This window comes from Oncorhynchus gorbuscha, linkage group LG02 (assembly GCF_021184085.1).
Source record: "Oncorhynchus gorbuscha isolate QuinsamMale2020 ecotype Even-year linkage group LG02, OgorEven_v1.0, whole genome shotgun sequence".
Taxonomy (NCBI): domain Eukaryota; kingdom Metazoa; phylum Chordata; class Actinopteri; order Salmoniformes; family Salmonidae; genus Oncorhynchus; species Oncorhynchus gorbuscha.
Window position 1 is genome coordinate 68,103,392 of NC_060174.1, and position 15,651 is coordinate 68,119,042.

The 15,651-nt window shown below is 41.6% G+C and overlaps 1 protein-coding gene across 23 annotated transcripts in view; it reads right to left on the bottom strand.

Moving 5' to 3' along the window:
* The window catches only part of LOC124008017 (protocadherin gamma-C5-like), a 138,990-nt gene that overhangs the window by 76,427 nt on the left and 46,912 nt on the right, over nucleotides 1-15,651 (bottom strand). For 3 of the 23 annotated variants that reach the window (XM_046319319.1, XM_046319191.1, XM_046319031.1), the window contains exon 1: nucleotides 7,326-9,797. The exons of 12 other annotated variants lie outside the window; for them this stretch is intronic. In XM_046319319.1, the coding sequence (XP_046175275.1) occupies nucleotides 7,326-9,731 (2,406 nt within the window). In that variant the 5' untranslated portion in view covers nucleotides 9,732-9,797. Of the gene's footprint in view, nucleotides 1-29; nucleotides 2,584-3,643; nucleotides 6,201-7,325; nucleotides 9,798-11,899; nucleotides 14,407-15,651 lie in introns of those variants that run through there. 8 more of the 23 variants (XM_046319270.1, XM_046319131.1, XM_046318975.1 and 5 more) reach the window with 4 other exon arrangements.

Below are 15,651 nucleotides of genomic sequence, written 5' to 3' on the forward strand. Positions count from 1 at the left end.
CAATACCCAAATAAGGTTTATAATCTCACCTCAGTATTCCCCACGTTGTTTAGATTGATTATACTTTCTCCCAAACACTCGATTTGACTCCTCTTAAGTGTCTGATCAGAAGGCAGGGTGCTGTCATTGTAAGATCTCACAAACTTGAAGTCACTGGTGCGTGAGCCCGTTGTCAGGTATGCGTCATAATTGTAAGAACTGCGCAGAGTTCCAGCTCCATCCACCTCTGCATAGTTGGGAGGGAGATACGCGCTGGGAATGGCGACTGCTCCATCAAACAACATTCTAGGCTTTCTACTGCGGCAGAACCTCACGGCCAGGATGAGAATAATGAAAGTCAGGAAAAAGGTGGAAACAGAGACCAGACCAATGATCAAATAGGAAGTTAGTTTGGAACTATCCTCATAAGACATGTCTTTCAGTTCTGGAACCTCAGCCAAGTTATCTGATATGAGTAAATATACATCACAGGTTGTAGAGAGAGAGGGCTGTCCGTTATCTTTCACTGATATAACAAGGTTCTGTTTCATACTGTCAGATTCAGAAATGTCCCGCTGTGCCCTGATCTCTCCACTGTGGAGAGCAATAGTGAAAAGACCCGGATCAGTCGATTTCACGATGTGATATGAAAGCCACGCGTTTTGTCCAGAGTCAGCATCCACAGCTATCACCTTGGAAACCAGGGACCCCGCCAGAGCAGCTTTGGGGACCATCTCAGTCATCAAGGAGTTCCCTGCTGGAGCAGGGTATAATATCTGGGGAGAGTTATCATTCTCATCTGTTATGAAGACACTCACTGACACGTTACTGCTGAGTGGAGGAGAACCATTGTCTCTGGCTACAACGTGGACTTTGAAGCTCCTAAACTGCTCATAATCAAATGATTTTACAGTATGGATCACCCCCGTGTCTCCGTTGATGGATATAAATGAGGACACCGGAACACCGTTCACATCACTATGCAATAGAGAATAGACCACTGTGCCATTCTGTCTCCAGTCTGGGTCTCTGGCAGTAACAGAACACATAGAGGAGCCAGGCTTGTTATTTTCAGTCACATAGGAACTGTAGGATTGTTCTTCAAACGCAGGAGGATTGTCATTCACGTCTGATACAGATAAATGAATAGTCTTTGAGGAGGATAAAGGTGGAGAACCCTCGTCGGTGGCAGTGACAGTTATGTTATAATCTGATATTTTCTCTCGGTCTAATTCACTTGTTGTTACCAAAGAATAGTAGTTTTTGATAGAAGGGTTCAGTTTGAAAGGAACATTTTGTTGAATGGAGCAGCGGACCTGTCTATTTCCCTCTGAATCTTTATCCTGTACATTGATGATGCCCACCTCTGTTCCAGGTAACACGTTCTCGGGGATGAGATTGCTAAGTGATTTAATGAATATCGCTGGTGCATTATCATTTATATCGGTTATATCTATGATTACTTTTGTGTTAGAAGCTAAACCTGACCCATCTTTGGCTTGGACGCGCATTTCATAATCTGTCCTCTCCTCAAAGTCCACAGGTCCGACGACTCTGATTACACCAGTCCCTTTGTCTATGGAAAACACCGTCGATGCTTTATCAGATATACTACTGAAGTCATACGTCACTTCCCCATTTGCACCCTTATCTGCATCAGTGGCGCTGACAGTTACCACTACAGAATCTACAGGGGAATTTTCTGTCAGACTGACTCTATAAACGTCCTGGCTAAACACTGGTTTATTATCGTTAGCATCCAACACAGTGACGTGTATAACTACACTACCAGATCTCAGCGGAGTCCCACCATCAACAGCAGTAAGTAACAACGTCACCTCCTCTTGATTTTCTCGATCCAGCTCTTTTTCTAACACTAACTCACTGTATTTCCCACCATCTCTATTTGTATGAACGGCCAAAACAAAATGTTCATTCCTGTCGAGCGTATAGCTTTGCACGGTGTTTAATCCTATGTCCGAATCATGAGCTTCGTCTAAGGGAAAACGCTCCCCTTTGTCAGCCGATTCCCTTATTTCTAGATTCATGCGTTCTTTGGGGAAACGAGGTGAATTGTCATTTACGTCTTGAATTTGCACAGTAATACGATGCAGCTCAAGAGGGTTTTCAAGCACAAGCTCATATTTTAGTGCACACGTAAGCTTCGAACCACACAGCTCCTCTCTATCTATTCTTTCCGTCACAATAAGGTTGCCAGCCGCGAGGTCGATGTCACAATAACGTTGACTGATGCCATCCATATCCAACCGAGCTTTGCGATCAGAGAATCTCTTCGCATCCAGCCCGAGATCTTTGGCTATATTTCCAATGACAAATCCACGCTTCGCTTCCTCGGGAGCAGAGTAGCCCATGTCTCCATACGTGTTACGAGGGAGAACAAGAAAGAAAACCGAGGAGAGAACGAAGGCAGAGACCGATAATATTCTATCCATCATCATCAACGTGGGAGCGGTCCTTTCCTTAAGATGTTGATTTACAGAATTTCGTTATTCCGTTAAAAAGAATGTAGTCCAAGTTCCAATATTCTCTCCAAGCAAAGATATGTTGAAACTAGTCAATGCTTTGTTTTTTCCACACTGCCGAAACAAGTCTCCTCCCTGTATATGTTAATCTACTGGGTGGGGACACAATCATGCATTCACCCAGAGAAGGTGAACAGCGACACATTGAGTATTTTCACAAAAACTGCAGTAACACTACAAAGTTACTGAATATAAATTGAACAAGATATTTCCAATATCTTACTGTAAAAATATGCTACTTAAATGTTGCCAAACTGGCCATGCCTGCAAGTCAGACAGAACAAATCACCAGTTTTACATCAGTCAACACCATTTTGGTTTGAGCCTTAACTCTCCATGGTTGGCGCAAAAGAGACGTGCACTATAGCGTCGGTAATGTTTCAGAACTGAACAGCGACCATACTTTAAGGATTTGGCAATAGAGTAACCGAGATGAGGGTAACCTTTTCTGTCATTGAATAATATGCAATGTATATATTATATTAGTGTATTATTTCGGTTGTTTTGGGTGCATTTTAAAATATAAAGTACCAAAGGCTTGATAATTGACAACTGCTTTTCGTTAATGCGATTTTAGAAATGTTAAAATATAGGCCTAAATAACATAGCCTATCATGTTATCCTAAACAACATTGACATTTCATTTCATTTTCCTCACTTGCTTCTGAATGATAGATTGTGCCAGAGTGGTTAATAATTTAGTGCTGCAAATTGCTATCCAATAAACGTCAGAAATATGTTCACGTAATATAGAAGGAGGCTATTTGACCCAGCATAGGCCTATATAATTACAGACGGAGCACTTCAATCTTGTAAACGTGTATCCTGCATTAGAAAAACAGCAAATATGTCTATAGATATGACACCATGCTCTGGCATAAGACGCTTGAGTAAAATGATCGTTTAATCCCTCGCAAAAAAACCTAGAAGGGATGTGGCCTGTTGATTCTCACACATTACCAGTGGCGCCTCCTGAATTCAGTGCATTTAAAAACGTCGCAATGTCTGATAAGCCAACAACACAGTGATCACATTCAAACATTTGACAGACTTCTGTTCATCTCAATACATGTGTTAACATAGAAGGTCAATCAATAATAAAAATAGGATTCTAATCTCACCTCAGTATTCCCCACGACGTCAGGAGTGAATACACTTTCTCCCAAAACCTCAATTTGACTCTTCCTCAGTGTAACATCAGCAGGCAGGGTGCTGTCATTGTAAGATCTGACAAACTTGAAGTCACTGGTGCGTGAGCCCGTTGTCAGGTATGCGTCATAATTGTAAGAACTGCGCAGAGTTCCAGCCCCATCCACCTCTGCATAGTTGGGAGGGAGATACGCGCTGGGAATGGCGACTGCTCCATCAAACAACATTCTAGGCTTTCTACTGCGGCAGAACTTCACGGCCAGAATGAGACTAATGAAAGTCAGGAAAAAGGTGGAAACAGAGACCAGACCAATGATCAAATAGGAAGTTAATTTGGAACTATCCTCATAAGTCATGTCTTTCAGTTCTGGAACTTCAGCCAAGTTATCTGATATGAGTAAATATACATCACAGGTTGTAGAGAGAGAGGGCTGTCCGTTATCTTTCACTGATATAACAAGGTTCTGCTTCATACTGTCAGATTCAGCAATGTCCCGCTGTGCCCTGATCTCTCCGCTGTGGAGACCAATGGTGAAAAGTCCAGGATCAGTTGATTTGATCATCTGATATGAAAGCCATGCGTTTTGTCCAGAGTCAGTATCCACAGCTATCACCTTGGAAACCAGGGACCCCGCCAGAGCAGCCTTGGGGACCATCTCAGTCATCAAGGAGTTCCCTGCTGGAGCAGGGTATAATATCTGGGGAGAGTTATCATTCTCATCTGTTATGAAGACACTCACTGTCACGTTACTGCTGAGTGGAGGAGAACCATTGTCTCTGGCTACAACGTGGACTTTGAAGTTCCTGAACTGCTCATAATCAAATGCTCTCACAGCATGGATCACCCCCGTGTCTCCATTAATGGATACAAATGAGGACACCGGAACACCATTGACACCACTAGGCAATAGAGAATAGACCACAGTGCCGTTCTGTCTCCAGTCTGGGTCTCTGGCAGTAACAGAACACATAGAGGAGCCCGGCTTGTTATTTTCAGTCACGTAGGCGCTGTAGGATTGTTCTTCAAACACAGGTGGGTTGTCATTCACGTCTGACACAGATAAATGAATTGTCTTTGAGGAGGATAAAGGTGGAGACCCCTCGTCAGTGGCAGTGATAGTTATGTTATATTCTGATATTATCTCACGGTCTAGTTCTGCTGTTGTGACCAGAGAATAATAGTTTTTAATAGAAGGGTTAAGTTTGAAAGGAACATTTTGTTGAATGGAGCAGCGGACTTGTTTATTTCCCTCCCAGTCTTTATCCTGTACATTAATGATGCCCACCTCTGTACCAGGTAACACGTCCTCTGGGATGGGATTGCTTAGAGATTTGATCAATATTATTGGTGCATTATCATTCACATCTGTGATTTCTATAATAACCTTACAATTTGAGGCTGACCCTAAACCATCTTTTGCTTGCACGCTCATTTCATAATATGTTTCCTCTTCGAAATCAATGTGGCCGATCACTTTTATTTCTCCGGTTGTCTTGTTAATCAAAAACAGCTTCCCTGCTTTGTTACTTATACGACCGAGTTCATAGGTCACATCGCCATTAGGTCCCTCGTCTGCATCAATAGCAGTCACTGTACTTACTACGGTACCCAATGGAGAATTCTCAGGTAGGCTGACCTTATAGACGTTCCGAGTAAACACTGGAATATTGTCGTTAGCATCCAACACAGTGACGTGTATAACTACAGTACCAGATCTCTGTGGAGTCCCACCGTCAACCGCAGTAAGTAACAATTTCACCTCCTGCTGTTGTTCTCGATCTAATTCCCTCTCTACAACTAACTCACCGTATTTCCCACCATCTGGGTTTGTATGAACACCCAAAACAAAATAGTCGTTTTTTCCGAGTGAATATTTTTGAACTGCATTATGTCCTATATCCGCATCATGAGCTTCGCTGAGAAGGAAACGTGTTCCTCTCACCGCAGACTCACTGATTTCTAAATTAATTTGTGTGTTAGAAAATGTTGGGGAGTTATCATTTATATCTTGGACTTGCACATTAATACGATGTAATTCCAGAGGTTTTTCCAGCACAAGCTCGTATTTTAAAGAACAAGTAACCTTCGGTCCACACAGCTCCTCCCTGTCTATTGTTTCAGCCACAATTAAATCTCCGGTATTCACATTGATGTCACAGTAACCTTGACGACTACCATCCATATCCAAACGAGCCTTGCGAGATGAAAATCTTCTCGCATCCAGACCGAGGTCCTTGGCTATATTCCCGATCACAGATCCGCGTTTCATCTCCTCTGGAATAGAATAGCTCATATCTCCATGGCTCTGTCGCACCATGAAGACGAGGAAAACCAGACGGAACGTCGAAACAGACAATGATAATCCGATGTACTCCATCTTCTCAAATGACACAAGTAGTCCAACAAAAAATCTTGGTAAAGATATTGTTCAGCCCTCAAAATGAAACATTTGCTCCTTTAAGGTGTGGAATAGCCGACGATACACACTAAGCCTCTGTCTAATCGAGACGATGGTTTGTCACACTGACCAAAGTAGGCCTCTATCTCCTCCTTTTCTATGCGTGGACTGGGGGAGAGATGTGCCTATCGGCCAATATATAGTGAACAGCGACACTTAGAGTATGTCAATGAAAACTACAATCAATTGCATTCAAATTAACCTCTTAAATCCATAAGCCACCACGACATTCAGGGTAGCCTTTTGCCAAATAAAGTGTGAATGTGAATGCGCAGAAGTAGCATGCAATCCGGTAAATGTTATTTTTCAGTTTCAAACATAGCATCCAAAATAAATCTAGGTTAATTTAAGTATTGGCGGAAACCTGTTTCAAAGTCGAATAGGTGGAGAAGAGCTTTTGCAGCGTTGCCTGTTTCACTGAGAAACAGGCATCTTAGTTGCGCTGTCTATCGATGTGGTGCTGAAACAGTGCTAGCGTTGCTTCATCAGAATTGGAAGGCGATGTGATTTGTATTTTCAGCGTTTGAGTTTATTCATTTAAGTCCTGCAGGCTACTGTAGAATGAACAGTGAAATGGAATATATGAAAATAATTGACCAACTTAAATTTAGCAGAAGCAGAAAAACTCGGGTACAGCTGTAGAGATGTAGGATCTTAATTGAATCACCAAATGCAGGGATGTAAAACGTGTAGTGTATTTGAGGCTTAAAAGGTACGTTTGAAGTTTGTAATTTCCACTTTAACATTTCAGACTTGATTTTCACCTACAAAAATATCCATTAGTTATAACCCACATAATAATTCATATTTCCCATTGCTGCATCAAACATATTAAGATCCTATATCTGTCGGATAATATGCCACTTTGATTATATTCAGTATTATAAATTGATGATATTTCAGTGGAAGTGGTACCAAAATGCGTGAGCAAATTATAAACACATTAAAAACAATACAAGAACTGTAGCTGCATTACCCTTCAGATGACTTCATGTTGCGCCTTACTCTCTCACACTAGAAGAGCATACTAATGCTGTTTAGCTAACTTTAATATACAACCTGCAACTAAAACATAGCGTGGGGCCTTTCACGTTAGGAAGTTTGCTATTGCCAAGATGCAAATAAGTATTATTTCGTTTCAAAACCACGTAGGACAAACCATCCTCATAAAATGCTAAATAAAGGCATGGGTTACCTCAGAGTTTCCTGCAGGGTTGAGCGTGATGATACTCCCTTCTAATACATTATCTGGGCTCCTCTCCAGTGTAACATCAGCAGGCAGGGTGCTGTCATTGTAAGATCTGACAAACTTGAAGTCACTGGTGCGTGAGCCCGTTGTCAGGTATGCGTCATAATTGTAAGAACTGTGCAGAGTTCCAGCTCCGTCCACCTCTGCATAGTTGGGAGGGAAATACGCGCTGGGAATGGCGACTGCTCCATCAAACAACATTCTAGGCTTTCTACTGCGGCAGAACCTCACGGCCAGGATGAGAATAATGAAAGTCAGGAAAAAGGTGGAAACAGAGACCAGACCAATGATCAAATAGGAAGTTAGTTTGGAACTATCCTCATAAGCCATGTCTTTCAGTTCTGGAACCTCAGCCAAGTTATCTGATATGAGTAAATAGACATTACAGGTTGTAGAGAGAGAGGGCTGTCCGTTATCGTTCACTGATATAACAAGGTTCTGCTTCATACTGTCAGATTCAGAAATGTCCCGATGTGCACGGATCTCTCCACCGTGGAGACCAATGGTGAAAAGTCCAGGATCAGTCGATTTCACGATGTGATATGAAAGCCAAGCGTTCTGTCCAGAGTCAGCATCCACAGCTATCACCTTGGAAACCAGGGACCCCGCCAGAGCAGCTTTGGGGACCATCTCAGTCATCAAGGAGTTCCCTGCTGGAGCAGGGTATAATATCTGGGGAGAGTTATCATTCTCATCTGTTATGAAGACACTCACTGTCACGTTACAGCTGAGTGGAGGAGAACCATTGTCTCTGGCTATAACGTGGACTTTGAAGCTCCTAAACTGCTCATAATCAAATGCTCTCACAGCATGGATCACCCCTGTGTCTCCGTTAATTGATAAAAATGAGGACACCGGAAAACCATTAATCTCACTGGGCAATAGAGAATAGACCACCGTGCCGTTCTGTCTCCAGTCTGGGTCTCTGGCAGTAACAGAACACATAGAGGAGCCAGGCTTGTTATTTTCAGTCACATAGGCGCTGTAGGATTGTTCTTCAAACACAGGTGGGTTGTCATTCACGTCTGACACAGATAAATGAATTGTCTTTGAGGAGGATAAAGGCGGAGCCCCCTCGTCAGTGGCAGTGATAGTTATGTTATATTCTGATATTATCTCACGATCTAGTTTAACTGTTGTGACCAGAGAATAGTAGTTTTTAATAGAAGGGTTAAGTTTGAACGGAACATTTTGTTGAATGGAGCATCGGACCTGTCTATTTCCCTCCGAGTCTTTATCCTGTACATTAATGATGCCCACCTCTGTGCCAGGTAACACGTTCTCAGGGATGGGATTGGTCAAAGATTTAAGAGATATTACCGGGGCATTGTCATTTACATCTGTAATCTCGATGACAACGTTGGCAAAAGACGTCAACCCCAAGCTATCCTGGGCCTGTATGCTAATTTCATAAACGGACTCCTTTTCGAAGTCCATCTGTCCAGATAAACTAATGTCACCCGTTTTAGGGTCAAGAGAAAATAATTCATTCAATTCAACTGAAATGGGACCAAATATATACACCACTTCGCCATTTTGTCCCTCGTCAACGTCTGTTGCGCTCACGGTCACTACAACAGTACCCAGGGGTGCATTTTCAGGTATTCTGACCTTATAGACGTTCTGGCTAAATGCTGGGACATTATCATTAGCATCCAGCACAGTGACGTGTATAACTACAGTACCAGATCTCTGCGGAGTCCCACCATCAACAGCAGTAAGTAATAAAGTCACCTCCTGCTGTTGTTCTCGATCTAACTCTTTATCTAACGTTAACTCCCCATACTTTCCCCCACCAGGTATTGTATTAACGGCTAGACTAAAATGGTCGTTCCTTTGTAGTGTGTAGCTTTGAACAGCGTTCAGTCCTATATCTGCATCATGAGCCTGATGGACCGCAAATCGAGCGCCTTTAACGGCTGATTCTCTGATCTCAAACGTAATGCGATCGTTCGCGAATTGTGGTGAATTGTCATTAATATCTTGTATCTGAAGAAGGACGCGGTGTAATTCTAAAGGATTCTCGAGCACCATTTCATAGTTTAATACACACGAAACCCTTCTGCCACAGAGCTGCTCCCTGTCCATTCTCTCAGCAACAATCAGGTCGCCAGTGCTCAGGTTAATGTCACAATACAGCGTGTTGCTACCATCCATTTCTAGACGAGCTTTACGAACATACAGTCCTTTTGGATCCAGGCCGAGATCCTTGGCTATATTCCCGATCATAGATCCGCGTTTCATCTCCTCCGGAAAAGAATAGGTCACGTCTCCATTGCTGGTGCGCATCAGGAAAAGAAACAAAGCCAGGCCGAGCAATGAGGCAGAGAACGAGAATCGTTTGAATTCCATTTTCAGACACCAACGTTTATTCCAATAGTATGGTGATCAAACAATATATTTTCAGTTGGAAAAAAATGAAAAAAGCGACTGGGTCAATACGTGTTATGTTCTACCAAGTGATGGGTTCTTCCGCTAGCCTACACTGTATTCAAATGAGTCTCCCCCTTTCCTTACAGCCTACAGCAGGATATGGTTGGGGAGATATGGCTTTAGCTGGTGAATAGCGACACATGGAGTACTTTTCCATAACTGCAATCCCAAGTAGGTCTAGAAAAAAACAGAGAATAACACTATACTGAGTGTTTCCAAATGATAATATTTGTTATTTTAGTAAAACAAAAATGCAAGCACACACTGAAAGTCTCTAGGAAATAAGCCCATATGCCCCTTACTTACATCAGCTGCCGACAATTGATTCTCAAATAACGAAAGTTAAATTCACCATAACAACTCATCCAATGTCGAAAAATGTGATTCACTTCTCACATAAAATGCACACACAAATAAGACCTACTTTATCTGAAATAAGAAATAGTCCACTATCACATAATTCACAACTCAACTTCCTATCACACTTATAAATGCTAATGCAGTGGGCACCGTCCACATCAAGGTCATGAAACGTGTTCTCTCGAAACTGAAGTAGGGCCTAGCAACTGACGTAGGCGAGTAGATCACAGAGAGAAGGCTACAGTCTAGCCATGCTACGCAATAAGTAGGCTACACAATATTGATGAATGTTAGGTAGACATTATTTAAGTGAAAGGATTTCCCAGCATGCTTAAAAACCATGCCAAGGAAGTGGTAAAGACATATGGAGAAAAAAAGGAATGCACTTATTTAGTACTGTAACAAATTAAGTGTTGAATATACTTTACAAATGAAGTTAACAAGATGACACTTAATTTAATATTACTAGTAGATGTAACTTCCTATGTTTTTAAGTAGATGTTTTAAATAAATTGTTTGGATTTACACAAATAAAGTAAGTCCAGGGAATTAATAATAGCCATGAAAATGTGTTGTAATTTCCTGATAATATGATTAAATATGAGTTGATCTCACACAAATATTTAGTAAAACACAACAGACAGAATTAGTGTTTCAAAAAAAATGTAATGTTTAACATTGTTTAATGTATTTGATCATTTGCCATTTTAAACCACTTTGACAGATCTCAATGCTCAATTGACAAGCAGTAGCTGGAGGTAGAAATGCAAGTATTGTTTGATGATTCATTTTCTTCTGTCATAAATGTTTTTGAATTACCGGCAAGTTGTTGCAAGAACTTAAATGATTCAATTAAGAGAAATATTATTCTTATTAAAATGTACTCACATGTATTAAAATTAGATCACTAAATGTCTTTGGTAATCCTAATAAAATATACATTATTTTTAAATGTACAAATCACTGAAATTACTTGAACTCTTTTTTTTAAATTAAGTATGTTTTTTTTGTAGATTTCAATTCACCCCAGAATATTTTTTTATAGTGTACCGATCTCAAAATCCAAAACAGAGAAGATCTACTGTAAATATAACTCCACAACATCTGAGTCTTCCACTTCACCATGTCACAAGCTGTTTTTATTTTTATTTAACTAGGCAAGTCAGTTATGAACAAATTCTTATTTACAATGGCGGCCTACCCCAGCAAAACCCGGACGACTCTGGGCCAATTGTGCGTCGCACTACGGGACTCCCAAACACGGCCTGTTGTGATACAGCCTGTAATCGAACCAGGGTCTGTAGTGACGCCTCTACCACTGAGATGCAGTGCCTTAGACCGCTGTGCCACTCGGGAGCCCTGTAGGCCTAATGCCAAGCTTAAAATCTCAATATGCAAGTAAAAGGGAATGTAGTCATTTAGTACCGATCTCAAAACCCAAAGTAAAGAAGATCTAGTGTAAAGGCAACTCTCTGACATCTGAGTCGTCGACTTAACAATGTCATCAGCTGTAGGCCTAATGTCAAAAGCTCAGTGTAAGCAATGTCGTGTCAACCAGAACTAGCAATAGAAGTTCAGATGAAAACGTATAGCTACGGTCAATCGTGTCGTAAGACTTCATGACCTTTATCCAAATCTGTCACAGGACACTGCATCAACATTATTCTGGAACATTATAAAACATATTGTAAAAAATTACTTTTAGGCATGCATGCTTCATGTCTCACCTCAGACTCTCCCGCATCATTAAGAGTGATTATACTTTCTCCCAAACACTCAACTTGACTCCTCTTAAGTGTAAGATCAGCAGGCAGGGTGCTGTCATTGTAAGATCTCACAAACTTGAAGTCACTGGTGCGTGAGCCCGTTGTCAGGTATGCGTCATAATTGTAAGAACTGCGCAGAGTTCCAGCTCCATCCACCTCTGCATAGTTGGGAGGGAAATACGCGCTGGGAATGGCGACTGCTCCATCAAAAGTAATTTGAGGCTTTCTCCTGCGGCAGAACCTCACGGTCAGAATGAGAATAATGAAAGTCAGGAAAAAGGTGGAGACAGAGACCAGACCAATGATCAAATAGGAAGTTAGTTTGGAACTATCCTCATAAGCCATGTCTTTCAGTTCTGGAACTTCAGCCAAGTTATCTGATATGAGTAAATATACATTACAGGTTGTAGAGAGAGAGGGCTCTCCGTTGTCTTTCACTGATATAACAAGGTTCTGCTTCATACTGTCAGATTCAGAAATGTCCCGCAGTGCCCGGATGTCTCCACTGTGGAGACCAATCATGAAAAGTCCCGGATCAGTTGATTTCACGATCTGATATGACAGCCAAGAGTTCTGTCCTGAGTCAGCATCCACAGCTATCACCTTGGAAACCAGGGACCCCGCCAGAGCAGCTTTGGGGACCATCTCAGTCATCAAGGAGTTCCCTGCTGGAGCAGGGTATAATATCTGGGGAGAGTTATCATTCTCATCTGTTATGAAGACATTCACTGTCACGTTACTGCTGAGTGGAGGAGAACCATTGTCTCTGGCTACAACGTGGACTTTGAAGCTCCTAAACTGCTCATAATCAAATGTTCTGACAGCATGGATCACCCCCGTGTCTCCGTTAATGGATAAAAATGAGGACACCGGAACACCATTGACATGACTGGGCAATAGAGAATAGACCACCGTGCCATTCTGTCTCCAGTCTGGGTCTCTGGCAGTAACAGAACACATAGAGGAGCCAGGCTTGTTATTTTCAGTCACATAGGAACTGTAGGATTGTTCTTCAAACGCAGGGGGATTGTCATTAACGTCTGATACAGATAAATGAATAGTCTTTGAGGAGGATAAAGGTGGAGACCCCTCGTCAGTGGCAGTAATAGTTATGTTATAATCTGATATTATCTCACGGTCTAATTCACTAGTTGTTACCAAAGAATAGTAGTTTTTGATTGAGGGGTTTAGTTTGAAAGGAACATTTTGTTGAATGGAGCAGCGGACCTGTCTATTTGCCTCTGAATCTTTATCCTGTACATTAATTATCCCCACCTCTGTTCCAGGTAACACATCCTCAGGGATGGGATTGCTAAGTGATTTGATCAATATTAATGGTGCATTATCATTCACATCTTTAATATCAACAACTATGTTGACAAATGACGTCAACCCTGAATTGTCTTTCGCTTGAATACTTAATTCATATATTGACTCCTTTTCGTAATCCATAAATCCAGCTATGTTAATTTCACCCGTTTTGGGATTAAGGGAAAATAATTGATTCACTTCATCTGAGATGGAGCCAAATCCGTACGTCACCTCTCCATTTGCCCCCTCGTCTGCATCTGTTGCCGTCACAGTAACCACTAATGACCCTATTGGAGAATTTTCAGGTACACTGACCTTATAGACATTCTGGCTAAACACTGGTTTATTATCGTTAGCATCCAACACAGTAACGTGTATAACTACAGTACCAGATCTCTGTGGAGTCCCACCGTCAACGGCAGTAAGTAATAATGATACCTCCTGTTGTCGTTCTCGATCTAGTTCCGTCTCTAACACTAACTCGCTATACTTCCCCCCACCGGGAATGGTATGAACCGCCAAACTAAAATGGTCGTTCCTTTGTATTGTGTAGCTTTGAACGGAATTCTGTCCTATATCTGCATCATGAGCCTGGTTAACAGCAAACCGAGCCCCTTTCATTGCTGACTCTGTGATATCCAACTTTATCAAATCTTCTTGGAATTGTGGAGCATTATCATTAATATCTTGTACCTGCAGAATTATGTTATGTAATTCTAAGGGATTCTCCAGAACCATCTCATATTTTAGGTTGCATGAAATCCTCCTACCGCAAAGCTGTTCCCGGTCTATTATTTCAGCAACGATCAAATCACCAGTATTCAGATCGATTTCACAATGACGTTTGCTGCTACCATCCGCATCTAAGCGAGCTTTTCGATGCACGATTCGTTTTGCATCCAGCCCCAGATCCTTGGCTATATTTCCGATCACAGATCCGCGTTTCAGCTCCTCCGGAACAGAATAGGTCACGTCTCCATAGCTGGTACGCAGTAGGAAAATAAACCAAGTCAGGCAGAACATCAAGGCAGAGAATCCTTTGCATTCCATTTTCAGCTAATAAAACGTATTCCCGATGCAATGGTGTGGTAAATTATAGCGCTATCCAACCAAACGAACGTTCATAACGACTGAAAGCGAAATCCACTAGTCAATAAGCGACTTCCCTTACACTGAATATATGAGGTCTCCTCCCTGTAAATGACACAAATGGGTGGAGAGAAAGACTTACAAGTTATTGCTGGTGAATAGCGACACTCCGTGTAGCTTCACAAAAACTGCATGAAAGTATGTTGAAGTCCACAACCAACTGTATGACTGTAAGTCGCTTTGGATAAAAGCGTCTGCTAAATGGCATATATTATTTATATTATATGAAGGAAAGGCTGCCACTCACCCGAAAGCAAAAACACGATTGGGTAAATTATGTCATCAAATTATGTAATCATGTCAAAAAATACCTTTCTAAATTCACGTTTGTGAAAACAGAATTTTCAACGAACCTCTTGGCGTCCCAGCTGAGTCAACAACATTTCATCGAATGAAATACTGTTTAGCCTGATAAACAACGTAAAGTAACCGTAACCTTCAAAATATAAAGTCCACAATGTATTTCCAAATGTCATTGCTGGAAAAATATATATACACTCAAAACTAACTAATTTTATCAAATATATCTCACGCCCTCCACTTGTTGCAATTTTAGTTTTGTCGTGTGGAGACAGACTGAATGCCGAAAGGGGTGCTGTCCATGGTTCTGAAATTGGCCTACGTGTGTTGTAGGCTGCTGGGTCACATTGAAATCGGATGATGGTTGATAATAACATATTCTCAGAATACTAGTGACAAAATGGCACTGAATTAAATGAGTGAGAAGCCGTTTTGAAGAACAAATAGTAAACACATGTGTAATAAGATTAGCCTAAAGCTGAGAATAACGATAAAGCCTTGTAAGTAGTATGAATAGGCTACATGAAGAAACACTTAAGCTATGTAAAGAGCACAATACGATCAACAGGAAACCGATAGTTAAACAGCTTCATGAGATATATCCACATGGTTAGTTGTACAGCTTCTTATATGCACAATTGGATCAAAAGCATTTCAGTTTTTCACAAGCTATGCAATCTCACCTCACACTCCCCCACGGTGTTGAACGTGATAATGTTTTCTCCAAAAGGTTCATTTAGGTTCTTCCTCAGTGTCTGGTCAGCAGGCAGCGTGCTGTCATTGTAAGATCTGACAAACTTGAAGTCACTGGTGCGTGAGCCCGTTGTCAGGTATGCGTCATAATTGTAAGAACTGCGCAGAGTTCCAGCTCCATCCACCTCTGCATAGTTGGGAGGGAGATACGCGCTGGGAATGGCGACTGCTCCATCAAACAACATTCTAGGCTTTCTACT